This window comes from Cervus elaphus, chromosome 25 (assembly GCF_910594005.1).
Source record: "Cervus elaphus chromosome 25, mCerEla1.1, whole genome shotgun sequence".
Classification (NCBI taxonomy): domain Eukaryota; kingdom Metazoa; phylum Chordata; class Mammalia; order Artiodactyla; family Cervidae; genus Cervus; species Cervus elaphus.
The window spans coordinates 59787911-59803772 of NC_057839.1; the positions used below are offsets into that span (position 1 = coordinate 59787911).

The window sequence follows — 15862 nt, forward strand, 5'->3', positions numbered from 1 at the left end:
GGTGTTAGTTTTAAAAGGTCTTGTAGGTCTTCATAGAACCATTCAACTTCAGCTTCTTCAGCATTACTGGTTGCGGCATAGGCTTGGATTACTGTGATATTGAATGGTTTGCCTTGGAAATGAACAGAGATCATTCTGTCGTTTTTGAGATTGCATCCAAGTACTGCATTTCGGACTCTTTTGTTGACTATGATGGCTACTCCATTTCTTCTAAGGGATTCCTGCCCACAGTCATAGATATAATGGTCATCTGAGTTAAACTCACCCATTCCAGTCCATTTTAGTTCGCTGATTCCTAGAATGTCGACATTCACTCTTGCCATCTCCTGTTTGACCACTTCCAATTTGCCTTGATTCATGGACCTAACATTCCAGGTTCCTATTGCAATGTTGCTCTTTATAGCATTGGACCTTGCTTCTATCACCAGTCCCGTCCACAACTGGGTATTGTTTTTGCTTTGGCTCCATCACTTCATTCTTTCTGGAGTTATTTCTCCACTGATCTCCAGTAGCATATTGGGCAGCTACCAACCTGGGGAGTTCCTCTTTCAGTATCCTATCATTTTGCCTTCTCATACTGTTCACTACTTAGCCTTATTTTAATCCTTTGGGAATATAAGCATTACTCTAATTGACAATTTTATTTAATTAATGTTGTTAGTGATATTAAATTGAACACAACCATTTCAATAATGTTCAAACTTTTACTTAACTCTTTAAAATTAGGGATGGAGTAATTTCGCAACTTATTGTATGCATCACTAATAACTGTATTTATTAATAATGGCTTTCATAAGCAATATGGAGCATAATTTTAGTCTCAATCCCATAGTTCTCAAGTGGAGATGAGATTGGAAATGTAGATTGTAACAGGTTTTATAAACTATGTTGAACGTTTTGGGCCTTTTCAAATAGTAAAGGGAAATCCCTCGATGACTTGGGGCAGAACGTGGGGTGATGACGGTCAGCAGGAAGACCAGTCATGGTTACAGCAGTCCTCCAAGCACAAACTAAAACCCAAATTATGGCAATTGCTGTGTAACTGGGAAAAAAAATGGACAGAAGAAAAATTACTTTATGGAAAGGCTCAGTGAGAATTGGTGCAGTTTCGGGATTTGATGGCCCATGGTCTGACTCCAGCAGACATGAAAGCATGAATCTTTAGCATTATAAGTGGAAGATTAGAAAGTTCTCCTTTTTAAAAATCCCGTTTCAACTACTTTACTATGCTTTTATGCTACATGATATTCCCAGATGTGATTTATTTTGTATTGACTTGTAATTCTATTTTTCAAACTATTGATTTCCAAATAAATATTATACTGCATCTGAAAAATCCAGGCTGGAAACGAATCAAGGGAGAGGGTGGAAGAGAAGAGACGTATTCTGAGCAGCTGTTGTGATCCAGGCACTGGTCTCAGCTACTCTGCTGCTGATCCCCGCACAATCTCTCTCTGAGCTGATTTGTGTACATTTTGCAGATGAAGAAACTGAGGCATATAGACTTATGTAACATGGTGAAGGTCATGCAGTTAGTAAGTCCTGGGAGTTAGAACTGAAACAAGTCGTCTTGATGTCAAAATCCTCACTCTTCCCACTGCTTTGCTTTCCTTTTCTTACCTGTCTTCAGGTGAGGACTTTGAGAGTCCTGTAGGGACTTACCTCTAGGGACTCCGAAATGATAATGAGAGTACATAAAATTTAGGAATATGGCAATAATAATATTTGAATTATTTCCATTTAATTTTATTATCACTTTATTTCCTAGTGTAACCATATTGCGAGTGCATTTATTGTAACTGTTTATGGAAATGATTTTTTTAGTAGTCATTAAATGTCACTTGTTTGTACTAAGTTCTACAGAAGCTCAACTTTGAGATTCTTATTTAGTGAATAAATGAATTAAAATGACCAGTAAGAAAGCTTTCAAATGTTACCAAATAGCACATGGAAGCAAAGATAAGTAAGTCTTAATTGCATTGCTATATCTCAAAGAATTAAGAATTGAGTCAAGTTTGTTTTGCTGAAGGAGCATTTGTTTTGCTTAAGGAGAGAATTTTTCTTTTCTAGAATGTTCTAGACCTGACTCACTGTGCTTAGAGATGAGCTGGGAGTCTGGTAGGGTCCCATCCTCGTAATTGTTCAACCAATGGTGAATAACTAGCTGGACCGTAAAGCAGAGGCCAGTGCTCTTTGCTTTTTGTCTGTATGCAATTTTGTCATCAGGACCTTTATTTGTAACTTCATGGTTTTTGTTACAAAGGCAGAATTTTCATGTCTGTATTTCTGGCACTAAGACATGACTAGATTTTCTGGTACACTAATATGTTTCAGTTTACCAGTTTGAAAAAGGGTAGAGTGATTAATCATTCACTCTGCAGTATTGAGAGCCAACCATGTACGGGCATTGTACTAAGAGTTGGAGAATGTATCAATGAACTAAAAAATCCTTGGAGCATAACTATCAAGTAAATTGTGTGTTATATTAGAAAGTAAATAATCTTGTCATTAGTGAATAGTCTCATTATGTTTTATATGTTTTCATATGATTCATCACTGTATATAACTTTAGATTTCTAGTTTTCTAGGTAGGATATAGAATCTATAAAACCTGCTGAGTCCTTCTAGAATACCTAGTTGAGTATTGACCTTTCTGAAGTCACTCTGTCACCGTGAGCTTGGTACCACATGCCTGGTAGCTGGACCTAAACTGCTGACAGTGCTTTCCCATTCAAGGCACCTGCATTTAACCCTAATTTTCCCGAATTGTATTTACCCTGAAATGTGCATAGCTTCTTTAGTGATGCAGCTAGGCACCTTGTCAATGGACACTATATTTAGAAAGGTCTTCAAGCAGACTTGCAGATGCATATTTTTTCTCTTTAAATTTAATTTTAATTTTTGATATCGTATTCTTGGGTTTCTCACTGATGCAGATTGACCACTTAATTTTTATTAAAAAAATCTTTTTTGGCCATACCACAAGGCATGGGGGATCATAGTTCCCCAACCAGGGATCAAACCCTTGTCCCCTGCAGTGGACACACATGCCCTCTACGGTTTTGAACCCCCAGGGAAGTCCTTCTTTGCAGATTTTAAATTCTATTTCCTCATTGTCTCTTCCTTTTTTGATTCTTTTATTAACCTCCAGTTAGAATCGCTCATGAAACAATTTGACTTTCATGTACAGTTTGACCTGGTGTCTGAAGCTGTTGTCTCTGGTTTGGCTTATTTGGTGTCATGGCCATTTCCTCCTTCCCCCACCCTCACCAACCCCATCTTTTCTTTCCTTCTCTTTCACCGTCTGTCTTTCTCCAAACTCCCTATAAGGAAGGAATAGCCAATCAGGACAATAATCTCCCAAAACCATTTTCTCCCCAGCTTCCCACAAAGGTCTTTCAGGAAGGATTCAGAACTTCCCTTCTCTTGAAGAGAATAACATCTTTCCAAGTCAAGATGACTTTTCAATTTATATGTACCTGCAGTAACAGCACAGTTTACCTGCCTAACTTTTGCACACTTGCTTGTCACAGAGTTGGATACTATTTCAACAGGCAAGTTGAAAATAATCACATTCAAATGGCAATAGAGCTCTTTTAAACAAGAAACTAAGTAGAGATAAATGTATTTAATCTAAGCTGCATGTTATATTCAAACAAATTTCAGTTTCAAAACAGGAATAAATATGATCATAAAAGTCACTTAAAGCTGAGTCGACTTTAGGAAATAAATGGATGGTAAATTGTTAGCATTGGTAATATTTTTAGCACATTTTATGTTGTTTGCCACCAGTTCTTTCCTCTATGAATTCATCTCCTCTGATTTTGATGTCTGTATTTCCTGCAGTCAAATCTGATAACTACAGTGCAGGAACTCAAGAGAGCCCAATAGGTAAACCTTTTAAGGAATGGCTTAATGATAGTTGTTAATTAAGGAAGAAAATATATTTATGCAAATTAACAGGAATTGGAGAAAGAAAGAACTCATCTCATGGAAGATGTAACTGCAAACAAAAGGAAGATGAAGGAGCTGGAAGATAATTTGCTTTACCGTCTGACCAGCACCCAGGGGTCCCTGGTGGAAGACGAGAGTCTCATCCTGGTGTTGAGTAAGACAAAAAAGACAGCTGAGGAGGTGACACAGAAGCTGGAAATTTCAGCCGAGACAGAAATTCAAATTAACTCAGCCCGGGAGGAATATAGACCCGGTGAGTTTGGTAATGAAAGACAAATGTCACAGGAAAATGAAGCGAGAAATGAGAATTAGAGAAATCGAAGTAAGGATGTTATGAAAACGACTATGCAATGTGGGGTGGTCATTTATGTTTTATGCCATTTCTTTAAATATTCAGCAAAATTGAGATGAAGAAGTTTTATGATGGTGTAAATTTTCTAAGCACTTATAATTAATGTTGGTGGAAAATTCCTTAAGGTTTCTATGAACTTATTTTTAAACCAGAAAGTTAAGAGGAGAGTTTTTAGAGGACATCTGACTGCAAATTAGTGAAGTCTGAGGAATTCATGCTGCGTTTGTGGGCTGTTCGTTAGTTGTTTATCATTGGTAACAATAAGCCTGTATTTTGTTTGTAGTCTTCCTAACAGGAAGGTATTTCTCTGGTCTCCTGGGAACTCTTCAGTCTTATACGTAAATCAACAAATCAGTGTTGTTTATGGGTTATAAAGGGAACCTGCTAAAAGAATTCAATTTCCTTTAGTAATTTATTATGCCTTCTGGAAAAATAATTGAAATAATATCTACTGGTAGACAGTCAGGAGCATCATCTCTGTGATGCCTTGGTTTGCCAACTTGAGGCTGGGGTTAGTCAGGGCTTCTTCATGGAGCTCAAGAATGAGGTCCTTACAGTGCCTACGCAAGTTGCTGGGTGTTACAACCTATGCTGTCCCATTGGTTGTCTTCTCTACCTATGAGAAAATGTAATAAAATGTATTTATAAGAGATCTAGAGATTCTCAAATGGAACGTATTACTTAATGAGGGCAAACAGCAGACTACTTGTACAGATCTTATAAAGAACAATTAAATGTATATAATGACATTGTTCTAGACTCCATTGCTGGTAGATAGTCATTGCTAAGACTATGAACCTTGTTGTTTTCGTTTACCATTCAGACTGATCTGTGCACGGGTCATTTATTGTCCACCCTCATAGCAAGTGCGACCTTGATCTTTGTCTTTCAGTCGCCACCCGGGGTAGCATCCTCTACTTTCTCATCACGGAGATGCGCTTGGTTAATGAGATGTATCAGACTTCGCTCCGCCAGTTTCTTGGCTTGTTTGACCTTTCCTTGGCCAGGTATGTCTGTACTCAGGAAGCCAAGCTGAATTCAGTATCTGTGGGATGGAATGAGGATATTATGTTGATAACTTCCCCCGCTTTGCTACTAAGCTTGTCTTCTTTTTTAATCTAAATTGAGCGTAATTACCAGTATGTTAACAAATCATTCTTGTTTGTTATTTTATGCTCGGGGAAAGCTCTACCAACTATTCATCCATTGATCGATTCTTTTGGGTTCACGAGTTTCTATTTAACAAGAAAATTCCCCAGATGTTGTTGTGAGTGATAATGTTCGGCGGGTAAAAATTGATTCAGACGACGTGAAGGATTCTCTTATGTTATTTCATGTTGAGAGAATGCTTGTTATTTCAGATTTAGGAGGCTTACTAATGATGTGTATAAAATAAGAATTGGTCCTCCAGAGTTACTTATTTTCCATGAAAGACGTTGTTTCTAAGAACGATTGAAAAGGGCAGTGGGCTAAACCTGATTTAAATGCTGTCTTCTCCAGGTCTGTCAAGAGCCCAATTACAAGCAAGAGGATTGCTAATATCATTGAGCACATGACCTACGAGATTTTTAAGTACACAGCCCGGGGGCTGTATGAGGAGCACAAATTCCTGTTCACGCTGCTGCTTACCCTGAAGATTGACATCCAGAGGAACCGAGTCAAGCACGAAGAGTTTCTCACCCTTATTAAAGGTCAGTATACGACTAGAAAGCGTTGCGCATGGGTGCAGATGTACGAATTATGTGAGGGTCGTGTGTGTGTTTTAGCAGTAGTTTCCTTGCACTTGATTGAAGATTGCACTTATGAGAGATATTTTATTTGTTCATTTATTGCATGAAATTTTTAAAAATTTTATTTATTGTATTAAAAAATATATATATTTTGTGCTGGGTCTTTGTTGCTCTCAGATGGTAAAGCATCTGCTTACAATGCGGGAGACCGGCTTTGATCCCTGACTTGGGAAGATCCCCTGGAGAAGGAAATGGCAACCCACTGCAGTATTCTTGCCTTGAGAATCCCATGGATAGAGGAGCCTGGTAGGCTACAGTCCGGGGGTTGCAAAGAGTCAGACATGACTGAGTGGCTTCACTTTCACTCTGTTGCTCTGCATGGGCTTTCCCTAGTTGCAGGAAGCAGGGGCTACTCTTTGTTGTGGTGTGAAGGCTTCTCATGTGATAGCCTCTCTTGTTTCAGAGAGCAGGCTCTAGGTGCAGTGGCTTCAGTAGTTGCAGCATATAAGTTCAGTAGTTGCAGCTTGCTGGCTCTAGGGCACGGGATCAGTAGTTACAGCACATGGGCTTAGTTGCTCCATGGCATGTGGAATCTTCCAGGACCAGGGATCAAACTCGTGTTCCCTGCACTGGCAGGCAGATCCTTATCCACTCTTCTTATCCAGCAGGCAGGTCCCTGCGTGAATATTTATTGAGAATCTTCTATGTGCCAGGACACAGAATAGACACTTGGAACACTTAATAAACAAGTAAATTGTGTGAGAAGCTAGTAAACACTGTGGGGGTGGGGGACAGACAAAGATAAGGGAGACGGGGAGTTACACAGTATGTGGAGTGAGGGGGAATGTTAACATTTTAAATGGGATATTTAATGGGATTTCTAATGGAGTAGGACTCCTGGGAGATGGACAGGTGAGCCAAGACCTGGAGGCGCAGGGGGTGCTGGCCCTGGGGACATTTAGAGAAGTGCCGAAGGAAGAGGAGCTGGCATCAGTGCCTCTGTTGGGAGGGAGCCTCGTACTGTCTCCAGTGTGTTGGAGGCAAAGCGTAGCAAGCAGGGCGCCTGAGCAGCGGTGAGCGACCATGCTGCTCATCCCATGCATATTTCCTCTGTGTCTGTTGCAGCATTGTTCACAGGCTGAACAATCTATTAGGCTGGCCAATATTGAGCAAGCTCTGGGAGTTGGTGATGGACAGGGAAGCCTGGTGCGCTGCAGTCCATGGGGTTTCAAGGAGTCAGACACAACTGAGTGACTGAACTGAATTGATTGAAAGTGAAAGTTAGTCATGCAGTTGTGTCCAACCCTTTGTGACCCCCATGGACTGTGGCTCACCAGGCTCCTCTGTCCATGGAATTTTCCAGGCAAGCTGGCCAAAAAGTTCATTTGCGTTTTTCCCATAACATCTTATGGAAAACCCCCAAAAACTTTTTGGCCAACCCAGTACTATACATTTCTAAACAAAGGTCTACATTAAAAAAAAATATTTATTTATTTGGCTGCACTGGGGCTTAGTTGCGGCATGTGAACTCTTAGTTGAGGCATGTGGAATCTAGTTCCTTCACCAGGGGCTGACCCAGTCCCTGCATGGGGAGCTTGAAGTCTCACCAAGGAAGTCCCTGGAGATTTATCTTTAAAGATAAAACACAACTTTGTCTTTGGACAAGGGGTGGATTTTCATGACTTCACCTACATGGAGAGTAGATTTGCAGAGAAACTTGAAGAGGATCCCATGGGGGCAGAAGGAAAGGGCACAATGGGAGTGTGTAGGTCAGAGTCACACTTACATACATACAAATGCGTACTTATATACATATGCCTGGAAGGAAAGCTGTGGCAAGCTAGATAGCATATTAAAAAGCAGAGATATCCTTTTGCCGAAAAATGTTCGTCTAGTCAAAGCTATGGTTTTTCCAGTAGTCGTGTATGGATGTGAGAGTTGGACCATTAAGAAGGTTGAGTACTGAAGAATCAATGCTTTTAAACTGTGGTGCTGGAGAAGACTCTTGAGAGTCCCTCGGACAGCAAGGAGATCAAACCAGTCTAATCCTAAAGGAAGTCAGTCCTGAATATTCATTGGAAGGACTGATGCTGAACCTCCAATACTTTGGCCACCTGATGAGAACTGACTCATTAGAAAAAACCCTGATGCTGGGAAAGATTGAAGGCAGGAGAAGGGGATGACAGAGCATAAGATGGTTGGATGGCATCACCGACTCAATGGACATGAGTTTGAGCAGACTCCAGTAGATAGTGGAGGACAGAGGAGCCTGACATGCTGGTGTCTATGGGGTCACAAAGAGTCAGACGCAACTTAGTGAATGAACAACAACGCATACATAGCTTATAATGACAATGAAGACTCATCATTTAGACATGAAAACTTAGAAATGTATGATTTTTGGATGATATCTCTTTCTGTCTCTTCTTTGTCTCTAATCCTTGAACCCTTGCCTTTGTTTTTTTATGTTCCAAGCTTCCTAAATCAGAGCACATGGAAGATGAATAGTCTGGAGAGACATCACCTTAGGTAGATGTGTAGGTATAGGAGTTGCCTTCTTCAGTGAGTCCTTTGTATATAACTGATTTCTGACCTCAGTGACTCTGGCCCTTCAGTTGATGGAGTTTCCTATGGGAAAGTTGTTCCTGAAATCCTCATTTCAGGCATAAGATGCCTTTCCTCATGGGAATGACATTGACCTTGACATCCAGAAATGGTTGAGATACTGTAAAGTATGTTACAGTTCGGCATGATCAAAACAAACATGGAATTTAGAGTTGGAAACACTCTAAGGGAAACTAGTGGCTTTGCCACTTGGGGATAAGTGGTTTTGAGCAGGTTATTTAAACTTTTCAAGGTTCAGTTGCCTTAGCTATGAAGCAAGGATAGTCATATCTACATAATAGGATTATTGAGAATTCACACAATTTATATAAACCCTGGAACATAGAATATGCTCAGCAGATGATGGGCATTGTTATTTTATCTTTAGTTTTTTAGGTTATTTTGATTTGTCTGAGACTTGTGTAGGTTGGACAGGATTTTGTGGACTTCCTGCATTCAGCACCTATTTCTTATGCTCCTTTAGCACACAGGGCTTCATAAGATTTCCCTTTGTTAGTTATGTTGGTTGAGAGCTGCCCAAAGACATCAACTCCCTCTGTAAGGATTTTAAAATCACTTGGTTGAAAGTGTTTAGATAGCAATAGTGTTTTGATACTGATCTTTTAATTTACTCTTCTCTAAGATGGGAAAAGGTGAGTCCAGAGGTCTTAGTCTGCCTTGGCTATGTCACTTCATGTTTGTGTGATGCAGCTTGTATGAATCATTATAAGCATGTTTCAGTTTTACAAAGTTTAATGATAAAGATTTAATTCTCAATCATCTTTGCCATCCCAGCTGTTCCTTCTTTGGGTGTCCATCTAATCTGGTGCCATGTTATCCAGGAGTGTGTCCCCACCCTCCACTACAATGTTCTTTGTGACCCATTGTATCCTTCCGAGGCAGCCAAGATATTCATGACAGAGTTACCCTCTATTAAACAATGAATAATGGTATGGTTTCAAGGAATCCTCTTTTCCAAGAAAGGCTTTTCTCTAACCCTGTGGTGGAAACGTTATTCTTTTCAGTTTGTTGGAAAATGGACATTTTCCATGGGAATTGGTGTGACATTTTTCAGCACAGTGCCATTGTACTTCGGTCTTTAACTGCTTCCTGGTGTTCAAGCAATCTGTTTTGATTTTATGAGCTAATATTTTCACTGAAATGACTTCACTTACCTCTTATTCCACTTACCTTGGAAGTCTACTAAGATGGATTTGGCAAAAGACAGCAATTTCGTGGGGTCCATGGTACCTGAATAAAGTAGAGATTGCCTCAATAAATATCTTGAGTATTATTACTTGTTTATGACCTGCTCTGTTCCAAAAAAGATTGTAGCCAAATGGGTTGGTTATATCCTTTGAAGAATTATGCTTAGACCATATTTTCCTTGAAGCATTTTAATAGATATTATTTATTAAATGGTATATTTTATCCTATAGAAGACTTGCTAGCTCTTGCTTTGATTTAAAATATGATTGTTCACACATTTAGTTTTTCTGGGATGAACAACAGTAACATTTTTAAGCTGTCATTTATTTATTTCATGGTGCTATGAGAATTATATGAGTTATACGAGGTTAGATGAATTATCAGTGAAGAGATAGGAGTCAGTACCCAATGGAAATGTTTGTTGTGGGTAGATTGATCAAGAATAAATGACATAACACAGGGCCCTTGGATGTGCTCAACATGGATGTGAATAATACACTGGTTCATAGAGGAGAATCTCTTAAACACTGGTAGTGTTACAAACAAATCTAGATAGATTCTCTCCTTAAAATGTTGTTCAGTTGGTCAGTCGTGTCTGACTCTTTGCAACCTCGTGGACTGCAGCACTCCAGGCTTCCTTGCTGTTCACTATCTCCTGGAGTTTGCTCAAACTCATGTCCATTGTGTCGGTGATGCCATCTGACAGTGAAACTCATCCTTAAAATGAGCTTGTGTCAATATTCGGCAGTTCTTAATGCTGAAAACAGCTGCTCATTTAGTGACTCTCAGCTGTGTCCTTGATCCTGTTTTGAGTGCCTCACACTCACCTTATGTATTTTCTGTCATTATCACAACACCTGAAGTGAAAGTGAAAGTGTTAGTTTCCCAGTGGCATTGGACTCTTTGTGACCCCATGGACTATAGCCTGCCAAGCTCCTCTGCCAATGGAATTCTCCAGGCAAGATTACTGGAGTGGGTTGCCATTTCCTTCTCCAGGAAATCTTCCTGACCCAGGGATCAAACCTGGGTCTCCCTCATTGCAGGGAGATTCTTCACCATCTGAACCACCAGGAAACACCTCGGTGTCATTATTCCCATTGTACATATTTGAATACACAGTCCCGGGCAGATGAGTTAACTTGTCCCATACCTTAGCCAGGTGTAGCTAAGACAGAATCCACCACTTACCTGTATCCAAACCTATATCACTGATCCTTAAATGTGTTTTTCTAAAAGCATCTGTTTCTTTATTAAATGTTAAAGCTTATTCATCACTATGGTTTATATTTCTGAGTTTAATTCATGTTAAGGTAGTAAAAGAATTAATATTAATATAGTTTCAGCAAGATTTTTTAAAAAATACAGATATTGTTTTACAGTACAGAAACAAAATTTTATTAACATAACATGTTTAACTTGAAAGGTGGTGCCTCCTTGGACTTGAAAGCCTGTCCTCCTAAACCGTCTAAATGGATCCTGGACATGACCTGGCTAAATTTGGTGGAACTCAGCAAACTTAGACAGTTTTCTGATGTCCTTGATCAGGTAACTTGTGCTTTGAATAAACTTGTGATAATATCCCGGTGGGCAGCTTCCTGATTTATCCCTGGCTGTTTGGGGAGGAGAAAGATTTCTTACTGCTGTTACTCCCAAAATGGAATGACCAGTGCTTGACCTTCCTCATGGCTCATTCATATTCTGATAAAACACACTCCACCCATGGCAGGCTCCAGGAAGAAATTAGTTGCCCAGGAAGTTTAACTAATGTTGTCCTGGGCCATGTGTCAGTATCACCAATTGGAGATCTACCAATGGGAAAACAGATTCAATTAGCTTAAGAGATTGCTGTTACAATATAAAATCTTTTTATGCTATTTTCAATTTTTTTTTTGTTTTTGGTTTTTCTACTCAAATGAAACTCTAGTACTGCTTTTCTCTAAAAAAAAAAAAAAAAGAGAGAAATTAGATATGGTCAAGAAGTTTTGCCATCTTCCTGTAGATTGAATGATGAGAAATAGGAACAACCTGCCTCTGAATGCTGAATATCCTTTCTTGCCTCTAGTTCCTGTCTCTCTCTTCTTTCTCTCCCTGTTTATACTGCCTTAGCTAGGCATCTGGGTATGAATCTAACACAAACACCTGGCCTTTTATTTTTAGAACTTGTTGTCCTTTCATAAAAACAGCCCGTTTTGATGAATTGTGTATATATTGGAATTATGGCACTTGGGTATGGAAAGTTGAATTGGGACAAGTCAAGAAACAGGTTCCTGAAAATCTGATGACCAGCTGGAAGTTGTGTCGATGGCAAGGTGGCTTTCTTCAGCTGCAGGTTGAAGGCTTTGAGCAGAAAATGTTCAAATACTGGTCCTTTTTCAAACTGCAGTATGATTGGGCTTCTGTGGAGGCTCAGATAGTAAAGAATCTGCCTGCAATGCAGGAGACCTGGGTTTGATCCCTGGGTCTGGAAGATCCCCTGGATACCCACTCTAGTATTCTTGTCTGGAGAATCCCATGGACAGAGGAGGAGCCTGATGGGCTACAGTCCACGGGGTCGCAAAGAGTCGGACTTGACTGAGCAACTAACACTTTCACTTTCACACATGGTTGATTTACAGTGTTATGTTATTTTCTGGACTACAGCAAAGTGATTTAGTTTTATACGCACACATGATCATACACACACACATACACACTATATTCTTTCTCATTAGAATTTATTATAAGATATTGAATATAGTTCCCTGTGTTGTACAGTAGGACCTTGTTGTTTATCTATTGTATATATAGAAGTTTATATCTGCTAATCCCAAACCCCTGATTTCTCTCTCTCCTACCCCCTTTCCTTTTTTGTAACCATCAATTTATTTTCTATGTCTGTGAATTTGTTTCTGTTTCATAAGTAAATCTATTTGCATCACATTTTAGAAATGATGTGTTTGTGTATGTTAGTCACTCAGTCGTGGCCAACTCTTTGGGACTGCGTGGACTGTAGCCTGCCAGTCTCCTCTGTCCATGGGGTTCTCCAGGCCAGAATACTGGAGTGGGTAACCATTCTCTTTTCTAGGGGATCTTCCCGACCCAGGGATCGAACCCAGGTCTTCTGCATTGTGGGCAGATTCTTTACCCCCTGAGTCACCAGGGAAGCCTTTAGAAATGACGTCATATGGTATTTGTCCTAACGTTGGTCCTTGACTTTGCCAGCTTAGGTTGACGGAAAGCTTAAGCTATATTTTTATGTTTTGGCTTAGGCCTGGTGATGACCATGTAATTTGGGTGCAAGCTATTCTCTTGGGCTAAATAGCTTTTCTTTGGGAGATTTTAATGCATCCTAACTTGTTCCCCCATGGGGTAACTCCTAGTGACCTTTCCTGTACCATTATTTGTTATTGAAGTAACTGTCTTCTGGAGATTAGATTTTATACCTGAAATCCCTCCACATATTGTAGTCTTTTGTGTTTGAAACAGGTTATTTTTTATTCTTACATGATACTTTCTGAATATGAACCCATATGCCTTTTTCCTTTGATTACACCTCTGAGAAATACACTTGGAGCTGTTTTTTTTTAATTGGAGTATGATGGCTTAACCATGTTGTTAGTTTCAACGAAGTGAACCAGCTATATGTATACATATATCCCCTCCCTCTTAGACCTCCCTCCCATCCACACCCTATCCACCCCCTAGTTCATCACAGAGCACCGAGCTAAGCTCCCTGTGCTATACAACAGCTTCCCAATAACCATCTGTTTCACACATGTGTGTGTGTATGCTTAGTCACTCAGTCATGTCCAACTGTTTGTGACCCCGTGGATGTAGCCCACCAGGGTCCTTTGTCCATAGAATAATCTGGGCAAGAATACTGGAGTGGGTTGCCATTTCCTTCTCCAGTTTTACACATGATGGTGTATATATGTCACTCCAAAATCTCTCAGTTCATCCCACCCTCCCTTTCCCCTTCTGTGTCAACATGTCTATTCTCTACATCTGTGTTTCTATTCCTGCCCTGCAGATGGGTTCATCTGTACCATTTTTTCTAGATTCCACTTATATGCATTAATATACAGTATTTCTTTTTCTCTTTCTGACTTCCTTCACTCTGTATGACAGACTCTAGGTTCACTCGCATTACAGCAGATGACCTAATTCAGTTCCTTTTTATGGCTGAGTAATATTCCACTGTAGGCTTCCCAGGTGGTGCAGTGGTAGAGAATCTACCTCTTAGTGCAAGAGATGCAAGAGATGTGGGTTTGATCTCTGGGTTGGGAGGATCCCTTGGAGGAAGAAATGGCAACCCACTCCAGTATTCCTGCCTAAGAAATCCCATAGACAGAGGAGCCTGGAGGGTTACAGTCCATGGGTTGCAAAGAGTCAGACACGACTGAACAGCAGCAGAAAAACAATCCACTTATACATGTACCACAACTTCTTTATCCATTCATTTGCTGATGGACATTTAGGTTGCTTAGTGAAAGGAAATATACCAGAGAACATAAGATCATGTTTATCTGCAGATCTGACTTATTCTGTGATTGTGGGATGTTTGTTTGTTTAATGCTTATTTCTTTTCAATTTTTGTAACCTTTAAGGGATAATGAATTGTCTTTTTTCTTCCCCTTTATCAATTGCCCAAATGAAGCAAGTGTGATTATTCACTTGATGATGTTAAGTGGTATATTTCAAATGACTCTAGATTGTTAGAGTATTGACCAGAAAGCTTCAATAATAAACATGTATTAAATGTCTTTTGTTCAAGAATGATCCTGGGAAATGAGGAAACATAAGTCAATGAGACTTGATTCTTGATCCTGGGAGATCTCATGGATCAAAACAGATTTCCTTAAAATAGTGAAAATGAATTTCCATTGATCTCTTTATTCTTTACGGAGTTGTTACCACAAAGGCATAGAAGAAATTACATAGCAGGCTTCTCCCTTTAAAAGGGGCCTGTAGGCTGGTGTTAATACAGATTGACTTCAGAGCAAATCACATTTGATTTTCGGCTCTCAAACTTTTTGGTACCAGGCTATAAAACTTTAAAAAATAGTCAAGGGATATCATTTCCTTTTCCCACTCCAGTATTCTTGCCTGGAGAATCCTGTGGACAGAGGAGCCTGGTGGGCTACAGCCCATGGGGTTGCAAAGAGTCAGACACGCCTGAGCACGCACACACACAGGATATCATTCACACATGTCTGGAATCGTCAGAAAAATATCTGTGAAGTCTTATTGAAAGATCTTTCTGTGGTGTGACACATTTCTTATCCCCTGGTATTTTCAGATATCAAGAAATGAGAAAATGTGGAAAATTTGGTTTGATAAGGAAAACCCTGAGGAGGAAGCCCTTCCAAATGCCTATGATAAATCTCTTGACTGCTTTCGACGTCTTCTCCTTATTAGATCCTGGTGTCCCGACAGAACCATTGCCCAGGTAAAAAGTGCATATGTTGAAAATAAGAGAATATTTTAAAGGAGAATTTCCTTTTAAATTTTAAAGAGTATTTAAAACGTTAACCCCCATGAGAATTTTCATGTGGGCTTCTAATTTTCCAACAATGCAATTGTGAAAAATGGAAAAATAAATAAGAAATAATTGTACTGAGGTGTACAAGTGGCTAAGTGATTTACTAATTTTCTTTTTGACCTAAGTGGTACAATCAGAGTGAATGAGGAAACTATGTTGGTTTTTTAAAAATTTTTTTGGGTTTCTTTTTAAAATTTTTTTTTTAATTGTGGTAAAAGTCACATAATATAAAACATACTATTTTACCACACGTAAATATATGGTTCAGTGACACTAAGTACATTCACATTGTTGTTCAATTCTCACCATCATCCATCTCTGGAGTTCTCCACCTTCTTGAACTGAAACTCTGTCCCCATTAAACACTAAGTCCTTGTTTTCCCTCCCTACGCCATCCCTACTCTGCCCCCTGGCATTTACCAATGTAACTTTCTGACTCTATGAATTTGACTCTTCTAGGTACTTTGCATAAGTGGAATGAAAATTTAACTG

The 15862-nt window shown here is 39.5% G+C and overlaps 1 protein-coding gene across 1 annotated transcript in view; it reads left to right on the top strand.

Moving 5' to 3' along the window:
- DNAH5 (dynein axonemal heavy chain 5) overlaps window positions 1-15862 on the top strand; it is a 324549-nt gene that overhangs the window by 272995 nt on the left and 35692 nt on the right. Inside the window, exons 66-70 of the mRNA XM_043887792.1 lie at window positions 3964-4207; window positions 5199-5313; window positions 5807-5997; window positions 11273-11394; window positions 15128-15277. Coding sequence (XP_043743727.1) covers window positions 3964-4207; window positions 5199-5313; window positions 5807-5997; window positions 11273-11394; window positions 15128-15277 — 822 coding nt within the window. The remainder of the gene's footprint in view (window positions 1-3963; window positions 4208-5198; window positions 5314-5806; window positions 5998-11272; window positions 11395-15127; window positions 15278-15862) is intronic.